The 20,680-nt window shown below is 44.2% G+C and overlaps 1 protein-coding gene across 1 annotated transcript in view; it reads right to left on the reverse strand.

Moving 5' to 3' along the window:
• SCML2 (Scm polycomb group protein like 2) overlaps positions 1-20,680 on the reverse strand; it is a 749,380-nt gene that overhangs the window by 283,451 nt on the left and 445,249 nt on the right. The window contains exon 11 of the mRNA XM_086934268.1: positions 8,259-8,462. Coding sequence (XP_086790394.1) covers positions 8,259-8,462 — 204 coding nt within the window. The remainder of the gene's footprint in view (positions 1-8,258; positions 8,463-20,680) is intronic.

Below are 20,680 nucleotides of genomic sequence, written 5' to 3' on the forward strand. Positions count from 1 at the left end.
CAAGTAGGCCAGCGCATGCTTACAATTTATCAATATTGAGTTCATTTTATTATAGGTGTGATAAATAGTGGTACATCTACGATACCTGAAATATTTCTTATGGACTTAATGAAGTTTCAGAAACACTGGAATTTGCAAACAAAAGTTTATGCAATTTTCTAAATATTAAATGAGAAGGTATACTTGACGTGCAGTGTATTGAGAAAGTGATTTTAAAGGATACATCAGCACAGACGTTGTCTAACACTTTGTGTTTGTAAATTGTACATTTAGAGAAAGACAACTCTGGAGTATATCTGTCAAATCAAAAATAAATCTGAACCTTCCTATGATTTGTTATATACTCCCTGCCCAAAGCTTTGTAGAATAAAGTTAATGCCAATGGTCTTCTCTAAGGTTAAAAAAAATTCCTCTCTTATTTATTTATTTATTTATTTTGAAAGTTTTATATAGCGCGAACAAGATCTTTGCAGATATCAGAAAGAAATACGAGCATGTGACTATTTTTAGAACCCCTCAGCTTATTTCGTTTTATTTCATGCCAGATTTTCTTGAATAAGTTAAGGAAATATCTTCGACCCCTTCTTCAAGTAAAGTACGCTACATTGCTGAAGGGTGTTTATTTCTATATTTTGGTCGCAATTACAATGGTGAATTACATTACATTTTGCTTGGAAAATGTATTGTAAATTATGAATCTCTATTACTGTTTTTGTATGTAATGTATGATGTTTATAGACAAGTTTTCTCTTTAAAATTTCATTTTACTATTAGCAAAAAAAGCTTTAAATAAAGCAAATTTGTGTTCAGGATCTTGGTTATAGAGAAAAAAACTTTCTAACAGTCACTCCCTAGCATGAGGGGAGTGCAGCCGTTGAAGGTTCTTAAAGTAGCACAGTAATTGTATTATCTGTACATCATATATTGGGCCATTTCATGCATTTAATGTTTGTCATGCACATTGTTGGGTGGTGTCTTAAGTCAAATGTGCAGTTTTGTATTTTGGCTAAATGAAAAAAGTCATCATATGTCTTCCTGGACATGTTTTCTATTTATTCGCCTTAAAAAAATTATATTCTGAAAACATGCACTTCACATAGAGAGGATACTGTCACTCAACAAAGAAAATTGCTACATTGTTAAACTATGCTGCATCACAAGAGTGGGAGGAAGATGAACCAAGTAAACTTTATGTGACAGAACACGGTCTCACTTGAAACATGCATATAGACAACGCACTACCTGGGCTCCGTTTTTTTCCCAATAAAGAGAAAACATCTGTTATGTTTTAGGTTTAATTTGCTTCCATAAATAACTAGCTTCTCTAATGGATGATCCAAAGAAAAATCTATATTCTGTGCGGTTTCTGTGCAACCTCCTTTCAGCCTTGTATGCTTTTTATTTTGTATTTGTGAGTTAATTGGTCCCCAGGAAGAGGAATTTAAAACCAATAGTGATCATTAATTATGTCATTGCAATGGCAATCCCACATATATTCATTTACCGATGGTGAAATCTTTTTTAACGAATTGCGCTGTGGTCGGGTTCTATGGGAGTCTCTTAAGGGTGGCAGCACTTCTAGGATAATAACAGGTAACAACTATAAAGTAACTTTAAGCTGGGAGGGTCAAATGATGCATTGGTTTGTTCTAATATGTATGTGCGTTTGTATGTATGAATTATATGAACAATTGTTACTTACCTGTAAACAGGTGGTTCTCTAGTATTGGTGTCTTTCATAGACTCACATGCTTGAATATTCCCCGTCGTCGAAGTGGGAGCCCCGCAGTAAATAAAATAGCAATAAAATCCCAATAAAATATGTATGTAAAAACATAACAAAAAATACACAAACCAGAAATATATAGTCCAAACTACAGCCAATCAGGCGCAAGCATTCCTCTAGAACCTTCTCCTTAGAGGCTCAGGCCCTCAGATTTTCGTAGCACAGGAGTGACAAAAGGGTCTAGGAGGAGAAGCGAGCCTCTGAGGGGAGGCGGGTGGGTCGCATGTGAATCTATGAAAGACACCAATACTGGAGAACCACCTCTTTACAGGTAAGTAACAATTGTTCTTCTCCAGTATTAGGGTGTCTTTCATAGATTCACATGCTTTAATAGAATAGTGAGCAGTAACAGCCAGCTGTAAGAGCAAAAACAGCAATGCATAGGCATAAAGATGCAAGATAGCATAGCATAGCCAGGTAGGAATGATAATAATAATAATAATAATAATAATAATAACACCATCATTACACAAACCATATAGGTGGAGGGTAAAAAGCAGAGGTTCACCTTAGTTAAAAAGATTGCGAAGCACTGCTTGTCCCACTGCCATATCAGCTTCGTTGATCGTTTCAAGGCAGTAATCTCTCGTGAAAGTGTGCCTGCTGGACCATGTAGCTGCTCTGCAAATTTGATGAATCGGCACATCAGCAAACAGGGCAGTAGAGGATGACATTGCCCTGGTGGAATGAGCTCTCACCGAGGATTGAAGAGGCTTGCCAGCTTTCTGATGGCAGAAAGAAATTGCTGAAGAAATCCAACGTGTAATAGTTGGCTTGGTAACTGAACGCCCCTTGCGCATGCGTCCGTAGGCTACGAACAACTGATCAGATTTGCGAAATGGTGCCGTCCTATCGATGTAAAACTTAAGACATCGTTTAACGTCCAGAGAATGCAAACGTTGCTCCGCTGGAGATTAAGGATTGGGAAAGAAAGTCTTTAACTCCATGGCTGCTAAGGCAATTTCCCTCCTGTGCTGGGAATTGCTATTTGACATTGTTTTATGACGAGCTGGGCTCGTCATCAGTGTACGAGGAGGCTACACCATGACGAGCCCAGCTCGTCATGAGCGTGGAAGGGGTTAAGAAAACAGGGTCATTAAGGTGAAAGTCAGTGGGTACTTTAGGCATGAAAACCGGGTTGGTGCGAAGCACAACACATTCCGATTTGAATTGGAGAAAAGGAGGCTTAATTGTAAAGGCGTGAAGATCGCTTACGCGACTTGAAGAGGTCAAAGCAAGGACAAGGGCCACCTTCCAAGTTAAATGTTAAATCTGCCTTGTGGATGGGCTCGAATGGTGCTTTCATTAATTGCGCCAAAACGATGTTGAGGTGCCAGGTTGCAGGAGGACGCCGAATGGGCGGGAACTTCCTGAACAGACCCTTGAAGAATTGACGAATGACTCTGGACGAGCAGAGAGAGGAGAAGCCATCCTGCCGGAAGCGAGAAATCACTGCCAAGAAAACTTTCAAAGTGGAATGGGAAAGTCCTGACTGTGCCAGCTCTAGAAAGACCGGTAGCAACTGAGCTGGAGTGGAATGCACAGGATGAATGTTGACCGCTGCGCACTGGTGACAGAATCTTTTCCACTTTAGTTTGTAAGTTTTTATTGTAGATGGAGCCCTGGCATTGGCAAGAATGTCCCTGCATGCTGGTGGAATGTTCAAATGGGCAAATTCAAGGTGCTCAGGTTCCAGGCCGATAATTTGAGAGAGGAGGGGTCCAGATGACCGACCTGACCCTCGTCCATCGTGAGGAGATCTGCTCAAGGATGAAGGAGAATGGGTTTGCACTGTGAAAGAAGCAGCAGTTCTGAGAACCACGCTTGTAGAGGCCATCTGGGAGCGATCAGGAGAATGTGGCACAGGTGTCTCCGCATCTTCCATAACACTCGAGGAACCAGTGGAATCGGCGGAAAAGCGTAGGAGAATAGATTGCACCAGTCCATCAAAAGGGCATTCCTGAATGATTCTGGATGGGGAAGCCAACTTGCAAAGGACGGGCATTTCTGGTTCCCCGAGCTCGCAAAGAGATCCATGTGCGGATGACCCCAACGCCGAAAGATGAAGTCCAGAGTCGGCTGATGCAGCTCCCACTCGTGAGTCGAGGAAGCGGACCTGCTGAGGGCATTCGCTAGGATGTTGGAGATGCCTGGTAGGTGAACTGCTGTCAGGGTAATGTGGTGCCGAAGCGCCCAATCCCAGACAGTCTGCACCAATCGAGACAGGAGAGGAGATTTGGTTCCGCCCTGCTTGTTCACGTAGTGCATGCTGGTGGTATTGTCGGCTTGGATGAGCACCGATTCTCCCTGGATCACAAGATGGAAGGATTTGAGAGCCAGAAAGATTGCCATCAACTCCAGCCTGTTGATGTGCCAGGAGCGTTGAGACTGAGTCCACTTGCCTTTTATGGACAGCCCTTGAAGGTGCGCGCCCCAACCTTCCAAGGAGGCATCTGTGGTCAGATGCCTCCGAGCACCCCCCACTGGAGAGCCGACCTCATCTGAGCGGTCACAAAGACCAGATCGCTGAAAGAGCCTGTGATCTGACGCCACTGACCGTCCAATTCTTCCTGAATGGGGCGACTCTTGAGTCTGCAATTTGGGATCAGAGAAATGCATGAGGACGCCATTCCCAGAAATGACTTCAACATACGAACGGAAACGGACTCTTTTGAACAAATGAGAGCCACTAAGCGTAGAATCCGCAGCTGACGTTTTGACTTGAGACGTATCCAGAGTGGCGCCTAGAAAGGTCCTGCAGGGAGCTGGGTTGACCTGAGACTTCTTGGTATTGATGGAAAGACCGAGGGAGCGAAATAAGGTCTGACAGAATTGAGTGTCTCGAGACAGCTGGTTGCGAGACTGCGACTTGATGAGACAATCGTCCAGGTATGGAAAAATTTGAACGCCCTGTAGATGTGGGTAAGCCACCACTGGAGCCAAGACCTATGTGAAGACACAAGGGGCGGAGCGTAGGCCGAAAGGCAGCACCTTGAATTGAAAGTCTCACCACCCCACCCAGAAGCGCAAGTACTTCCAGTGTCGAGGAAGAATTGGCACATGGAAATAGGCGTCCTGGAGGTCGATTGTGGTCATGAAATAGTCCTTGCAGAGAAGAATCTCCACCAGCGTGAGCATGCGGAAGGACTGGCACTTCAGGTATTTGTTCAGTGCCCATAAATCGAGGATTGGACGCCAGTCGCCTGTCTTTTTGAGGATGAGGAAAAATCGGGAATAAAATCCCATCCCTTTCTGATGTTTGGGAACCACTTCGATGGCACCTTTTTGAATCATAATGCGAATGTGCTGAAAAAGTTCTTTTAGGTGCGCTGGAGGTGGACCAGCTGGAGGAGTGTGAGGAGGAAACTTTACAAACTCCAAAGCATGACCCTTCGATACAATGTCCAGCACCCAACGGTCCGAGGTGATTGAGGACCATTGAGAAAAGAACCGGGAGATTCGACCTCCAACCTTGTGCGGGGAAGGCAAGTCATTGCCTTTTGGAAGCGGATCCTCTATAGGAAGACTTTCCTCGATTTGATTTGGAAGACTGCTGACTAGAGGTCTGTTTTGGCTGGTTGGAATACCGATGATTTCCCTGGCCGTAGGAGCGGTACTGATTAGATCCGCCACGAAAGGAAGAGGTGGTGCCGCGTCCGCTCGCACCACGAAAGGGCAGTTTGCGGAACTGTAAAGTGCCCAAGGAACGAGCAGTGTCCGTATCCTTCTACATCATCTGTAGTGCCTCATCGACATGTTGACCAAAGAGTGACTCGCTGTCATAAGGCATATCAAGAATTTTCGCCTGAACCTCCTGGCGAAAAGAGGTAGAACGGAGCCAACCCTGACGGCGCAGAACAGCTGCCCCCGCGAGCTGATGGAAGCCAGTGCAGGCGATATCCACGGAGCAGTCCATGATCTCTTCTGACGCTCTTTCACCCTCCTGAAGAATTTTAAGAGCCTCCGCCCTGGAGGACTCAGGAATGAGGGCAACAAAGGCAGACATGTCAGACCACATCTGACAGTCGTAGCGTCCCAGTATGGTCAGAGCATTAGCGGCCCTTACAGTTGTGGAAGCCATAGTTGAAAACTTTCGCCCAATAGCATCGAGGCGACGACCCTCACGATCAGGCGGAGCCGTAATCGGGGAAGATGGGTTTCTGGAACGGCGCTGGGCGGACTAGGTGACCACGGAATCTGGCTTCGGCTGCGCCACCAACTAAGCTCGAGAACCCTGTGGCGCCTTATACTTTTTCTCCAAACGCGGTAGCTGAGCCCGAATGGAATTCGGCGTTTGCATCAACTTGACTCCCTCATTCCAAATGAAGTCGAAAATGGGGACTGTCCGAACCTGTTTGAAAGGTTGACTCTTAAAGTAGTAAAGAAAGCATTCTTCTTCCTGTTGGACCATAGGAAGCTTAAAGCGGAGTGCCGCTCTGTCCATGAGTTGGTGAAAACCTGCGATGTCAACTGGAGGGGAATCCCCAGGAGTTGCAGGAGGCGGGGACGGTGTCTGAATCTGATAATCGTCCCAATCTTGCATATCACCGTCCCCGTCATCTTGAAGCGCGACATATTCTTTGTCTGGGCGAAGATTATCATCATCATCCCCTTCCTACACCGTAGCGTGGACCTGAATAGAGGTCGTAACCGGGGCAGATGTCGGTGTCGGTTGTGGCAGTGGAACAGCGTCCGGAGCCGATGTAGGTGCAGATGCTGTAGGCAAAGGAGAGCCATGGCGAGATGGCGGAAAACGCCTGTTGTAATCCCCCAGCATATACTGGAGATTGGAAATGAGGGAAAGTGGAAGTGTTGCAGTAGGAACCTAAGTGGAGGGTTCCTCCTCCTGAAAAGACGAATCCTCATGATCATCCCCATAGTCATGACACTTTAGGACTAGTTCAGAAGGACTTCGTGCTGCCCGGAAGTGATCATCTTCGTCTTTCTCAGAACCAGTCCTGTTCAGAACCTGTCGCAAACAGGGGTGACAGGGGCTGCGTATCCCCTGGAATGGCAAGTTGTTCCAAAGGCACCTGGCGACGTTGGTGTAGGGGGTCAACGGTGGAAGAACCAGACCCGGATGCAAAGGCTGATGGAACCACCGCCGACGATATTGTCGTCAAGTCGTCGACGACGAGAGTACAGACGTCGACGAAGCCACCGTCGGAGAGTCGTCACAGACGGGGCTATCATAGACAAAACAGCCGTCGACGGAGCACTCGTCGACGGGGCAGCCGACAACGAGGAGGCACTCTTCACAACCCTCGTGGACGAAGATCCTGACGACAACGAGAGACCCTTCTTCGACGTCTAGGCGATTGGAATAGTCGACGAGACAGTCTTAAAGAGGAGGCATACCTTCGTCGACACAGATGACGTCGACGTAGCCATCGTCGAGGAGCCAGAAGCCAAAGTCGTCGTCACAGTATTCGTCGACGAGCCGGAGATGGCAGATCTCGTCGTCGGGACGATTTTGCAAGTTTTGTGGCTGAAACATGATTAGAAGAAGCCGTAGACGCCTGAGAGTCAGATCTCGGAGGCGTAGGCGTTGCAGGAGGAGGTGTGAACACCACAGGTGCCTTCAAGAGGGAAAGTTTCTTCTTCAAGAAGCAAGAAGGTAAATCCTGCACACTGCTATGCTTTGAGGCGGCTTTAGACATACCTGACACCAGGCTTTCTGCGTCAGAAAGAGCTGAATCCTTGTCTTTCAGTCTCTGTAACCAAAGGAGGAGACAACCCTCTCTATTATTTAGGGTTTTGGTGGAAAAAGTCCTGCAAATTTTACATTTACCTACCTCATGGTCAGGATAGAGGAAGTATATACACTGCTTGTGGGGGTCCTCAGAATAAAGTCTCAACTTCCCACAAGAAGAATTCTTACTTGAAGACATTGTAGGAAAACACTGGAAAACCAGAAGAAAGTAGAAAAACTGAGCAGAGCTCAGGAAAACTCCCTTCACACGACGTGCGGTAGAAAATCTGAGGGCATGAGCCTCTGAGGAGAAGGTTCTAGAGGGGTGCTTGCGCCTGATTGGCTGTAGTTTGGACTAACATAATGACAGGGATATGTTACAAAAGTTCTCTCTCTCTCTCTCTCTATGTATTCCTATGTGAGAATACTAACCTGGTACTTACAAGTATTTCTGGTTTGTGTATTTTTGTGTTATGTTTTTACATACATATTTTATTGGGATTTTATTGCTATTTTATTTACCGTGGCGCTCCCACTTCGACGACGGGGAATATTCAAGCATGTGAATCTATGAAAGCCACCCTAATACTGGAGAACTTCATTTATTGATCAACTTTATTATGTGTTGTTGTAGACAAATGTTCTTTTATCTCTCTGTTTGTTAAGGCACTTTAAGGTTTTAAAACAAAATAAACTATTTTCAGATTTCGATCAGTCATAATCATAGGTCATGGACATTATCTTCAAGCAAGTATGAATATATTTCATAAACATTCATACCAGTAATCTTTTCTCCACCATGATGACCCGTCTTAAGGAATCCAAACACAGTCTTTGAATGGTGAGCACAGTCTACACATGCCTGCACAGCTTGCTGAAGAACAACATTAACAGGACCTGGTCCAAAGTGATCTGGAAGCTGCAGTACTTTCTTCTTTTCCAAGTGAGGCCCAGGGTTCCCATGCTTGTTCACATAGACACACACTGAAAATAAGAAATGAAAGAATTAGGGGCATGATTAATTTATAACTGAGCACAGCCAAATCAATGTCAAATATGGAGTACTCTACTAGTAAAAGAGCCAGTTCTGATGACTCATTATTGCTGTGATTTAAACGTTTATGTACATATGTACAAAAAAATTAACAGCAATAGGTACATTCTTTATTAAAAAGAGAAGTAAGGGGCATATGTATCAAGCCCTTTTCCCGTTCGCAAACGGGCCGATTCTCAGAATCGGCCCGTTTGCAAACGGGAAAAGGCCTTTTGGGATGTATCATCCCAAAAAGGCATCGCAAATTTGAGATTCATTTTGCAATTGCATTTAAGGAATCGCAAATTGCGATTCCTTAAATGCAATGTATGAAGCACAGAATAAGTGCAATTTGGCCTTAAGGAATCGCAAATTACCACCAACTTCAAGTTGGTGGTAATTTATGATTTCTTTAAAAAATGCATTGTTTTGCATTTTTCAAAGTGCCATGTGGCACATATACATGCCCTTAGGGCATGTATGTACGCCACATGTGCACACACGATAAAGACAGGGGAACCCAATATACCCTTGTAGGCTTGGGCACTGGACGTTTGATGTCAATGTGTGCTACAAGGGACTTGATTCAGACAAAGATGAATCTCAGTTAGGAGTAGTACAAATGTATCATTCTCCAGAGTATCAATAGAATATCACAATTAGAAATAGCTAGAACACATCAAGCAAAAAGGAAGGTGAAAGAAGCACGGAGGAAGTAAATTGTATTCAAAAAAAGTTATTTTATATTGAGTGTCAAAGCATCTAATGGGGAGATACAAAAAAATCAAATAAAGCAAGATCGTTATGAAGAGAGGTACAGATTACATCAACTCATCAGTTCACAACTCGACATCAACTCCTAGTAAGTATCACAGACAACCAAATTCTTAAATCAACTATGGTCGTGTGTTGGTGCCAACGCAACGCTTCTGGAGATGATGGAAGTGTCGACATTTCGGTCTATTGTGCAGGCGTCAAGAAGACCATCATCAGGACAAAATAGTTCGTTGCTGGGACAACCCCCTATGTTAAAACAATAAATTCATATTACTAACAAAGCATATTGAAAACTAATAAGCGAAAAAATAATTAATATTCCATCAGTTAATAAAAATTATCTTAAAACTCCGTGCAACAGAAAATTCTATTGCTGTACAATTAAACTAAGCAGGTTACCCCTTCCTGGTAGCAGTACCAGGAAGGGGTAACATGCTTTTTATTAATATAATTTACTTCCTCCGTGCTTCTTTCACCTTCCATTTTGCTTGATGTGCTCTAGCTATTTCTAATTGTGATATTCTATTGATACTTTGGAGAATGATACATTTGTACTACTCCTAACTGAGATTCATCTTTGTCTGAATCAAGTCCCTTGTAGCACACATTGACCTCAAACATGTGCACACATACATATTTCAGGGGTGCAATAGGGTGTCCTTTTGGCACCCTGGCACCCCTGAAATTGCATTCTCAATTTGCGATTCTCTATTTGCATATCGCAAATTGAGAATGTCTTCCCATTCATTCCTATGGGCCTCCTAGCCCATAGGATTGAATGGTAAGGTATTCCTTAAATTACGATTTGCAACTTGCTAATCGCAATTAAGGCATGCCAAGGAATCGCAAAATATTTGCGAATTTATTACATCCCGTTTTCTCGATTCTCAAATAGCGATGCTCTAAAAATCGCTATTTGAGAATCGCAATAACGGTATTTGATAATATGCCCCTAAGTGATTTAAATCTGGTGTAGGGTTGCAAGCTATTAAAGGAAATGCACTGTAGTACCATAAAGACAACTCTAGAAAATACTAGAAAAGTACCTCACTCAACATCTTTGCAAATTGTAAGACATTATGTTTGATGCACTAATTCTTTTCAAGCAAACAGAAAACTGCCAACTTGGTACAGAGCTTTTCTGTTGCCAGAATCAACCCTATGTTTGATTGGCCAATGCTGTTAATAGAGAAATGTCAAGTCACTGGCTACATACCATCTCAATGTAGCAGATGATTGCTTGAAAAGCAAAGACCAACTACATGGGATATATCAAACAGAGCCTCTGTTCACAGGCTTAAGTGGGTCTGAGGTGAAGCCGTTGTCTGGATATTGCGATTCACTCATAATTGGTTTCAGGAAGTGGAAAAGTAATGGAGCAGGGCATGTGCAACAAGACAGGACTGTAGTGGCTAGACTTAGCTCAGTGTAGAAACAGATTTGTAGCTTATACCATACAAGGGTTGCCACTTGCTCCTATCAATGGGGAAGACTGCAAAGCAATACTCACCTAATATCTCCATGGGCTAATGGATCATGCTTATCATGTTTCTAGCTTACTCTGACCACATAGCATCCCATGATGAAAGAGACTCATCGTCCATATTCAACCAGAAGTCCAACTTGCATCTGAACTCCTCAAGCAAAGACAACTTTAGCCTCTGTGGTATGTAGCAACAAGAGGTGTAGGCGAATACACAAATGACCTCTTTGTGTACCAGTAGCTGTAGGTGCAGGCCTCGAGGAATCAACTCGCCCACTTATTATGGCTAGCAAGCTATTTTTAGGGCCCAAAGGCTTATTCTGGGAAGCTGACAAACAAGCATTTACAATGCAATGGTTTTGCCTTTGTTAAAGTTAGAGCTATTGGCATTGCTCTTGACATTATTTTTATTTAGGTTTTTTTTTACATAAATAAATGGCATTGTCATTTACAATAGCATGGCAGGGCACAGGGAAGGGGGGGCGAGGAGAGATGAAGGAGAGCTGCGGGCTCAGGGAAAGGGGGGCGAGGAGAAACGAAGGAGAACTGCAGGCTCAGGGAAGGGGGCGAGGAGAGACGAAGGAGAGCTGCGGGCTCTTGTTGTAATGCTTGCATGGATGAGTTGGTGGATGCATGGATGGGTGCATGCATGGATGGGTGTATGGATAGATGCATGGATGGGTGGATAATAGATGCATATATACAGCCAATCCCTCAACAATTTATGCAATCCACCAACCCATCCAACCAACAACCCATCCATGCATCCACCCATACATCCATGCATCATGCATACATACATCCATCCATCCACCCACTGCGTCCCACTCCGACCCCTCTAAATATAACTAATTTTTTCTGTATATAGAGATGACTGTATTCACTAGTATATGCAGTAGACCTTTCTACTCTAACATTCCTATGTGACTCTTGCAGTACATCTATTCATATCCCTTCTATATGTATATAGAAATATAACGAGAATCAACAGTCTCTTCTTTGTGTGACTACATCTAGTACATTTCAATTGTTTTCCTGTTTGTATCTTTTACTTAACGGATGTAAATCAAAGTCCTTAGGTTTGGCAACTGGTTCTTATGTAAAGCGCTCCGACACCTTCGGGTAAAGTTCGCGCTACATAAAATCACATTAAATAAAACTTTACCCCACAAATCCAACCATCCATTTGTGCCTAGGATTACATTTTACGGCCTCGAAGAACACAGAGAAGGGACAGTTTACTAAGTCGAGGCTTTGTAGGGTGCATGGCAGGGGACAGTTGTAGGCGCCAAGGAAGGGTAGGGAGCAGAGTCAGAGTACTTCATGGAGGTAGGGGGCAGGGGGGATGATTCTAAGGGTGGGCAGAACGGCACAAACCACTAGGCAGACAGAGGGCAGAAGGACACAAAAACGAGGGGGGGGGATGATTGTAACGGAGGGCAGAACGGCACAAAACACCAGGCAGACAGAGGGCAGAAGGACACAAAAACGAGGGGGGGGGATGATTCTAAGGGTGGGCAGAACGGCACAAAACACTAGGCAGACAGAGGGCAGAAGGACACAAAAACGAGGGGGGGGGATGATTGTAACTGAGGGCAGAACGGCACAAAACACCAGGCAGACAGAGGGCAGAAGGACACAAAAACGAGGGGGGGGTGATTGTAACGGAGGGAAACACTGCTAAATATCTACAGAGCATATGTTCAAATCAGATGACCTGCTTATAAGATCTTGACAGACTCAAAAACAATGTGTACGTTTTCAGCTGACAGGAACATGTCTGCTGCTGCCGCAATAGCTCACCAGGTTGCTTGCTAACCAGAAGATCAAAAATCATCGATTTCATGGTGATGCCTGCTTGGGATATGAGGCTATTTTAAAATGCCCATTATTTACAAAATGACCAAAAAGAGGATCATTATATTCAAGAAGGCTTTTGTTTTTGTTATATTTTAAGGTGTTTAACTGATTTGCTACAATACTATATCTTATTTTAGGCAGGAGACCGGGAAATAATTTTTCCAGGTGCATACCAACATTTTTGCCGCAGTCTACATCTGCAGTCCCAGAATGCTCTAGCAAAATAATCCTCATTATAGCAACGGGAGGGGGGTTTTGAAGAAGGGCGGGGAAATTAAACCGTTCCTTGAGCAAAACTGCATCCATTTTGGGCTAAAACAATGGTGTCCACAATACTGAGCTAGAATTGGAAAATCCTGCTTCTAAAATGTAGAGTGATGAATTAGTTGTTTAAAAAGGACCTGCAAGAAGAGTAAATCAAGCCAGCTGACAGGTTTCAACCCTCAGGCTCATGCGTATCCCCATGAGAACCCGAGACCAAGTGAAAAAAATGCATTAGCCACGCGCTTAAATGCAATACATGCACGGTGCACATTTTGTGAAACTCTAGGACAATGGGCCCGGACAAAGCATTCACACCAGCTAATCTCCCTGATCCCGTTGTTCAGGTCTTAACAGGTACTAGGAACAATAGGTTCGGACAGCAGGTACCAACTTGAAGAGAACACCCAGGACAGAGAGTTTACTTTCAGTTCATCCATGACTGCTCCTACTCTATCTGCATAAATACTTTAGGAGTATTCCGAATTTGACACAAATGCACAAAGCCGGGAAATTACACAGGATTACAGCACGCACTCTTATGACCAAACTCGGAAGCGCGCTTTGTAACTTGGGAAATATAACGTGCAGGCAAACAATTCTAGAGAAATGTGCAGGCAATCAATTCGAGAGAAAGATGCAGATGTTTTACTGAAACGAAAAGGATTAAACAGTCCAGGGCAGGAGGCTGCACCTTCTCGCACCACTAGTCCGTTCTTAGCGCCATGATATCTCCATGGATGAATGTCGCGCTTTATAAATAAATAAACTGCAGCGATTAATTTTATGGCTTGGAATGCATTGAGCAAAATAGATAACCATACTTATTTTATAGAAAAAGTTTGAAGCGGATCTTTGAGGCATATTGCTCACCTAGACGTAAATGCAAGTTAACAACAGTTTATATACCCCAGGCTCCGATTGTGTTTATATCCACTTCTTGCTCTTTACCATGTAGTTGGAAACTCTTACTTAGCACATTTAAGCAACTTCATCCTCCAGTGGCTGTCTTTTAAACCTCAGTATAACTCGATTATATTACCCAATCACTGAAAGTCTTCATTTCGCAAAAGAGAATGTCGCTATGACTTTTAGTGCTGTGCTTCGGGCTGGTTAGATTTCGACCTGTTTCTGAGCTTCTGTATTCAATGTGCTTTATTTGTGTGCTTTGCAAGCATCGGTGGTGGATTCTGTGCTTGACTTTCTAATTATCACGTTTGCAGGTACCGACCCTGCTTTGTTTCCAAAGGGAATTAGATGGTTGATTCTGTTGCAGGAGCATAGGCTTTTTGTTGATTACATACAGCCTCTTGGGGTCTTCCGATGGCGGCTCCCATATAAAGGGGCAAGAGTGAGGAATGTCTGATTTAAAAGAAAAAAACGCCCATTAAATATAAACCCGACAGATTACCTACTGCCATATGGTTTACTGCAAGATACAGACTGAGGCCACAGGATTTGTTGAAAACGTTACATGTCGGAGGCTGATATCCTTTTGTTGAATGTAGACGTCAGTAGTCGGGGTGTTTTCTTTGCCTTGTTAACACTTAGCAATGTGTGCTCATTGTTCTAGAAAGCAACCACAGTGATGGTTAGACTTGCACACTTAGGAGATGTTTTGTAAAGAAAACTAGCCGTTGGTTCAAAGGCTTGGGTGGTGGCAGACAGTCTGCGTTTCTTCGCCCTCAATAATCCTATTGTGATCTGAAACAAAGATGGGCGCTTGTATGCTTCGTATAATCGAGCGGATCTTCAGATGACCTACATTGTGTCTTTTGTCTAAAGGATTAACGTGCTTTTCTAGTCCAGCCTTCGGAGAGCGGGAGGGGGGCGGGAACGGGCATTGTAGAGCAAAGCACGGGCACCAGCGGGAGGGGGGCGGGAACGGGGCCCGGAGAAACGGAGAGCGGGAGAGGCAGCGGGAGAGGGGCCGGAACGGGCATTGTAGAGCAAAGCACGGGCACCAGCGGGAGGGGGGCGGGAACGGGGGCCGGAGACACGGAGAGCAGGAGAGGGGGTGGGAACGGCCAAAAAATAAAAGCAAGCACTCACCTGGACTTCTTCCGGGTGCCGTCAATGCCGGACCAGATTCGGGGGCGTTCCCGAGAACAGGCTTTCGGCTGACGTAGCCAAAAGCCAAAAATTCTCGGGAACGCCCCCGAGTCTGGTCCGGCATTGATGGACAGGCCCGTCTTCCAATGGCTAGCCTCCATTTATGGAGCTAGCCAATGGGAGACGGGGGGCGTTCCTGTCGCCCCTACTATACTCATTAGGTTTTCGCCTGCGCGAAAAAGCTGCGCAGAGCGCAGCTTTCGCCAGGCAAAACCTAAAAACAGGTGTTCTGTTCATCAGCAAGTGAATAAGCAATAAAAGAGGCCTTTAAATCTTGTTTTTCTCTTGTCACATTAGTTCTGCGTTCAAAGACAGGGGTCAAATGGAAGCTTTTGTCTCTTACAATTGGCTGCTTAGTTTATCCAGGAGGTTGGCGTTTACTTTTCTTTTTTTTTACTGCAAAATTAGAGGATTTTTTAAAGTGAACTGTTTGCCAATCGTGGCTATACAACGTTTAAAATGAAAGGCTGTAGATTGTTTTTATTACACATTTAAATAGCTTGTAAATCAACTGTACAAATATTTTCAGATTTGTTTCAGTAATTAAGTAAGCATATTTTTATGCAATTCCGTGAAATGGGAATAAAGATAATAAAAGGATCAAAACAAATCAAAACACTTAAGTTGGTGATGTGCAACCGATACATTTTTTGCTGAAACCAGATGTCCACACATTATTGTTTATACGCTATATTGCTTTATCAGTAAAACTGCATGTTACTGGGAAAGTATATGGCCATTTCAATAGAAAATGAGCTGTCAATAAATGACAGTGTGCTACCACATCATTCTTTAGTAATATATTTATTAACAGTGAGAGTCTTTAAACATGAACTGAGAAACAGTCCTGCCCTCCCTTGATGACAATGCTATAATTGAACTAGGAGGCAAGTCAGGGGTCATGTTTACCCTATATGTGGGCTAGATTTTTTTCATACATATGGGACAATAATATATATATGCCATTCAAATCCACCATGGAAAGTACCCCAAGTAAAAGACATACAAGTTGCTCCACACACAGAGGAACTGTAGCGTTTCAAATGCAGGACTTCCCAAACATTGGCACAGGGGTTGTATTAAAGCATGGTGGTTGCACGACCCAAAGGATTATTACATAATGCTAGTCTATTGATGGTAACATTACTGGAGCAGTTTGACATATCCTCAAGTGGAAGTCATTCAGATCAACACGGAGTACTGAAATAACAGTATCTATCTTCCTTATACACCCTCTTGTCCACAACATTGTGGGTGGGTTCTTGCATAAACATAGAAAACACTTTAAGAAGATCTAAATTATTTTACTTTAAAAAAGGATGATTATTCTAAGGCAGGTGACAATGCAAAAGAAAATATTTTAAATGTGAAGTTTCACGTTTAAAACCAAATGACAGTATTTATTACATTTTTCTAGTTCTAGACTGACTAGATGCTCATTTACATGCCATCTGGTGCTTATGTTAAATCACACTGTCATTCACATTGTGCATTGAAGTGCAGAGGCAATTTCAGGAGTTTACAATAGGCAGAACAGCTCTCGTGTAATGTATTAATGCAATAGTAAAAAACAAATTACTTGGCTTAGACAACGATTTTTCTGTGGATTTTTCAAAACTGCAGAGTTCTCACCTTTTGAAATTCTCCCGGGCACCAGATTGGACATGGACGTTTCCAGCAACTGCTGCAGTGCGCCAAGTGGTGGTGCCATCGGGTTCTGTGGCAGCATCGTCCTACCTCCAGAAAAGTCTGCATTGAGCCACATACAGGTACCACCACTGAACGCAAACATCAGTTTTCTAATGAAACTCTTCTACTTCCCCTGATGCAAACCAGCAATGAAAGATCGCAAACATGATAGAGTGCAAACCTAACTTGGTACCTTTTTTTAATAGTGGCAAAGTCCACTCCATAAAATGGTGAGTGTGGTGATGAATCTGGTTACAGTATTGCATTACAGAAGGTAAGTAACTCATCCTTTTGAAGATTACTTTCAACCAGAGGTCCCTCACCAGTTTAATGGATGTAAAAGTGAAGAGCTCTCTTGGGGTCCAATCGATTAAGCCTCTCCTCCTTAAAGGGACGAAGTGGATAGAGAAAATCAGTGTGATAGACTATCTGACATAGGGCAACATCTTTGATAGAAGGTATGCCCAAGTCTGAAGCCCCAATCGGTCTAGAAACAAGGTGGTATATGGTTGTTGTACATCCTGCCCCAACAGTTCACTGACATGTTGCACAGAAGGAAAATATTAGTTAACTTGTAAGCATCTACAGCCTGTGGATTCATATACTCTGCAAACTTCTGGCATCTAGTTTTGAGCTCGGACGTTCAAGTTTTTTTTTCTTTAAAGAGGTCTTTTATGCCATTAAGTAATTTGTGACTTCCTTTTTCTTAGCAAAGTACATGAACATCGACTTCATCGACCTGAATTAAGGGTTCCTGCAGTGTGAGGGCTTGCAGTTCACTCAGGCATCATAGGCAAGTTACTGCAACTAAAAATGCCGCTTTCCAGGTGAAATACTGGAGAGGACAGTAGTGTAAGGGCACTAATCAGGGACCCAGGAATCTGGTGAGGACATGTTTTGGTTCCACACTGGTGAATGTATAAATGTAAATTTGTATAGCGCGTAGCTACCCTGAGTCCTCCTAGCGCTTCTGGACCGAGCGGCAGAGAAACAGCAGTGTTAGAGCGTAGCCTTGAAGAGATGGGTTTTAAGGAGCTTGCGAAAGGTCAACAGATTAGTTTCCTTCCGCAGAGTGAGGGAGGAGGGAATTCCAGAGGTTAGATGCATTCTGGGAAAAAGAGGGTCCGCTACGTCTGGATCTTCATATTTTCCTCGGAGTGGCCAGGAAGGCGAGGCTTGAACGAAGACTCCTAGGTTGGTGATAGCAAATGACAATGGAGTGAGTAATGACCGGTCCGGTCTTTCGGATGGCTCTGTGAGCCAAGCACATGGCTTTGAACTGTATCCTGGCCAAAATTGGGATCCAGTGACTGCCTCTGGGCTGGGTGCCCACTGGAGGAGCAGAGCCCCAGAAAGGCCAGCTTCTTCCCCTTTCTGGACGTTGGGATCCCTGATAACAAAAGTCCCCCAAGACTCTAGCTTTGCCATCTCTGATGTGCCCACCCTAACTCACGTCTGTACCGAAGAGCCTTCTTCAACAGAGAGTTGAGGTAGGCTTCACACGTGGTGTAATTGTGATCATGGAAAGGCAGACATTGCACAACTTGGGGCAGTACTGGAAGGGTGTCCTTTCCATTACTCTATGTGCTTTATACACGGCAAAGTCCTTGAGGAGAGTGGCGCAGGAGCCTGTGGTGGGCCCTGGGCCATAGTGGTTAAGTATCAATGATTGATTTGTGTCTGTGGGGCACCATCCAGAGAAGGAAGCAATCTCAATTTTCTTCCGCTCAGCTAAGTTTCTTCTATTGATGCAGAAGTCAAAATAACTAGTTGGGCCATAAGCAAAGCAAGATAAGTTGCAAAATATGAAGCCTTGATGGTACAAGTCCAAACTTGATGCAGGAAAAAAACAATCTAACATGTAGTCTGTGACCAGGTACATTGCCAACTTAAAGAGTAGTCACTATATACCTCATGCCTCAAAAGACTTTGGAGAAAAACAACTTTCAAACATCCGAGCGCAACACTAGGTGGCAGGAGTATGCAAAGCATGTACATCTACAACACTGCACGCTACAAACTATGGGCCTGATAACCATCTTGGAGGCCAGGTTACTCCGTCACAACGGTAGCGAATATCTCGTAAACCGAAATATAAATCCAATTGAATCATTTGGGATTTATACTTCGAGAGATGGGATATCCGTCGCTGTTGTGACGGAGTAAGCCGTCAACCAAAATTGTTATCAGGCCCATAATCTTTTTAAAGGTCAGACGTCTCAATGAACAGCTGTGCATGACTTGAAAGGTGTGCACAATAAAAAGGTCTGAACCAAGTTAAGGTCCTATAAGAAAAGGTAAAGACGAAACCTATTTAAGGGCTTTAATAAAAAAAAATTAAAAATCTAAAAATGTCATGTGTGGTGACCTAAACAAAGAGCTCATCAGGCAAATTTAGACAGTGCCGGCAAGACTTAGATGCAGATCAGAAAGCTTAGCCTACAACAGATCTACCGAGGACTCAAAGTTTGCCCAACATTCGGAGTAGATGAACTTCATGGACAGATGTCTGTACTGCTAAGATGACATCGACCACCTCTAGGGGAATGTCACAACCACTCAACTTTTTTTGTACTATCTCCATGCATAGAGGTACAGGTTGAGGAGACTCAGGAGAAATGCCCTGCCCTGCAAGTCCTCCTGTAGCGGAAGAAAAATGCTCATACCAAAAAGTTTGGAGTACACACACTATGGGCACAGTTTGGCCTATCAGAGTGGTCTGAGCCTGGTCTTTCCTTATCATTCTTCAGAACTCTAGAAAGTAGTGACAGAGGTGGGATGTGTAGAGGAAACCGAAGCCCAAATTAAGGTGAAACACATCTTCCAGGGAGCCTTGACCAAAACTCTAATGCACAAAGGCTCCACAATGGGTGTTCTTTGCAGCAAGAACAAATCTACCTAAGGCATGCCACACTGGTGAAAGGCACACTGAGGGGCCTCAGGACTCAGACGCAACTCGTGACTGGCTAGATGGCATCTCCTAAGCTTGTCCAGACGGAAATTTGGGGTTTCTGCCAGATGGCTGCTAATCACAGAGATACAGGTGCACTGAAAGTGTAGTCAACACCAGGGTCAGCACCCACAACCCCATACCTTTCTGCTTCTTGCAGCACCACTTAGCGGATGTGTTGTCTTACAGAAAATGCAGGGGGTTTTCCTTGAGGGAAGACAGAGATGTCTTGGGAGGCAGACTGATGGCACATAGCTTGAGATGGTCGATATGGCTATCCTGCTTCAATGTCATCAAAATGCCTCTGATCTCCTGTTTGTCCAGGTAGCCTCCCCATACCGCCCAGAGCAGATGCATCCATCACCATGATTGTAAATGTAAATGTACAGGAATTTATATAGCGCAAATCACCGAGCGGTTTCTAAGCGCTTGCTTAGGGAACCCGTCCTGGTATTCCCCTGTGAGATAACCCCGGCAGGGTATCCGCAAGGTGAAAGCCAGGCATCCCGCCCCGAGGGGCCGTTGTGGAGATTAAGCAAGCTATTGTCCAGAGTCGCAGAGTGTGAACCCGTGAATCAAGTAGGCACCGGAGCGAGAATTGTCGAGTCCATGGACATTTTAGGACTCAAGACCCCGCCGAGCCGGGAATTGAACCCTGGTCCCGGGCTGACATCTGCTTCCAGGTCTGCCTCCTCTAACCAGTGAGCCACACTTCGCCATGATTAACTGTGGATGGGCTAGAGAGCATGGCCAGCAAAACATCATGTTGCAATTTTTCATCCATCACTAAAGGTCCGGGCTGTGTCACCAGACAGACATATGTCCAGAAGGCATCCCAGTGTTGAGTGATTTTAAGGCAGAGGTTCCATGGGAGAGGCTGCACATGCCAATGGGTATCGGGAACCAGAAGAATACACGAGGCCAGAAAACCATGACACTTCTGAATGAACTATGCCAGGATACCAATAAGCGTCAGAACTTTCGATTGAGACGGAATCTAGGAGATCATATTCTGAATGTCCAGAACTCGCTGCAGG

This window comes from Lissotriton vulgaris, chromosome 8, assembly GCF_964263255.1.
Source record: "Lissotriton vulgaris chromosome 8, aLisVul1.2, whole genome shotgun sequence".
NCBI classification, from domain to species: Eukaryota; Metazoa; Chordata; class Amphibia; order Caudata; family Salamandridae; genus Lissotriton; species Lissotriton vulgaris.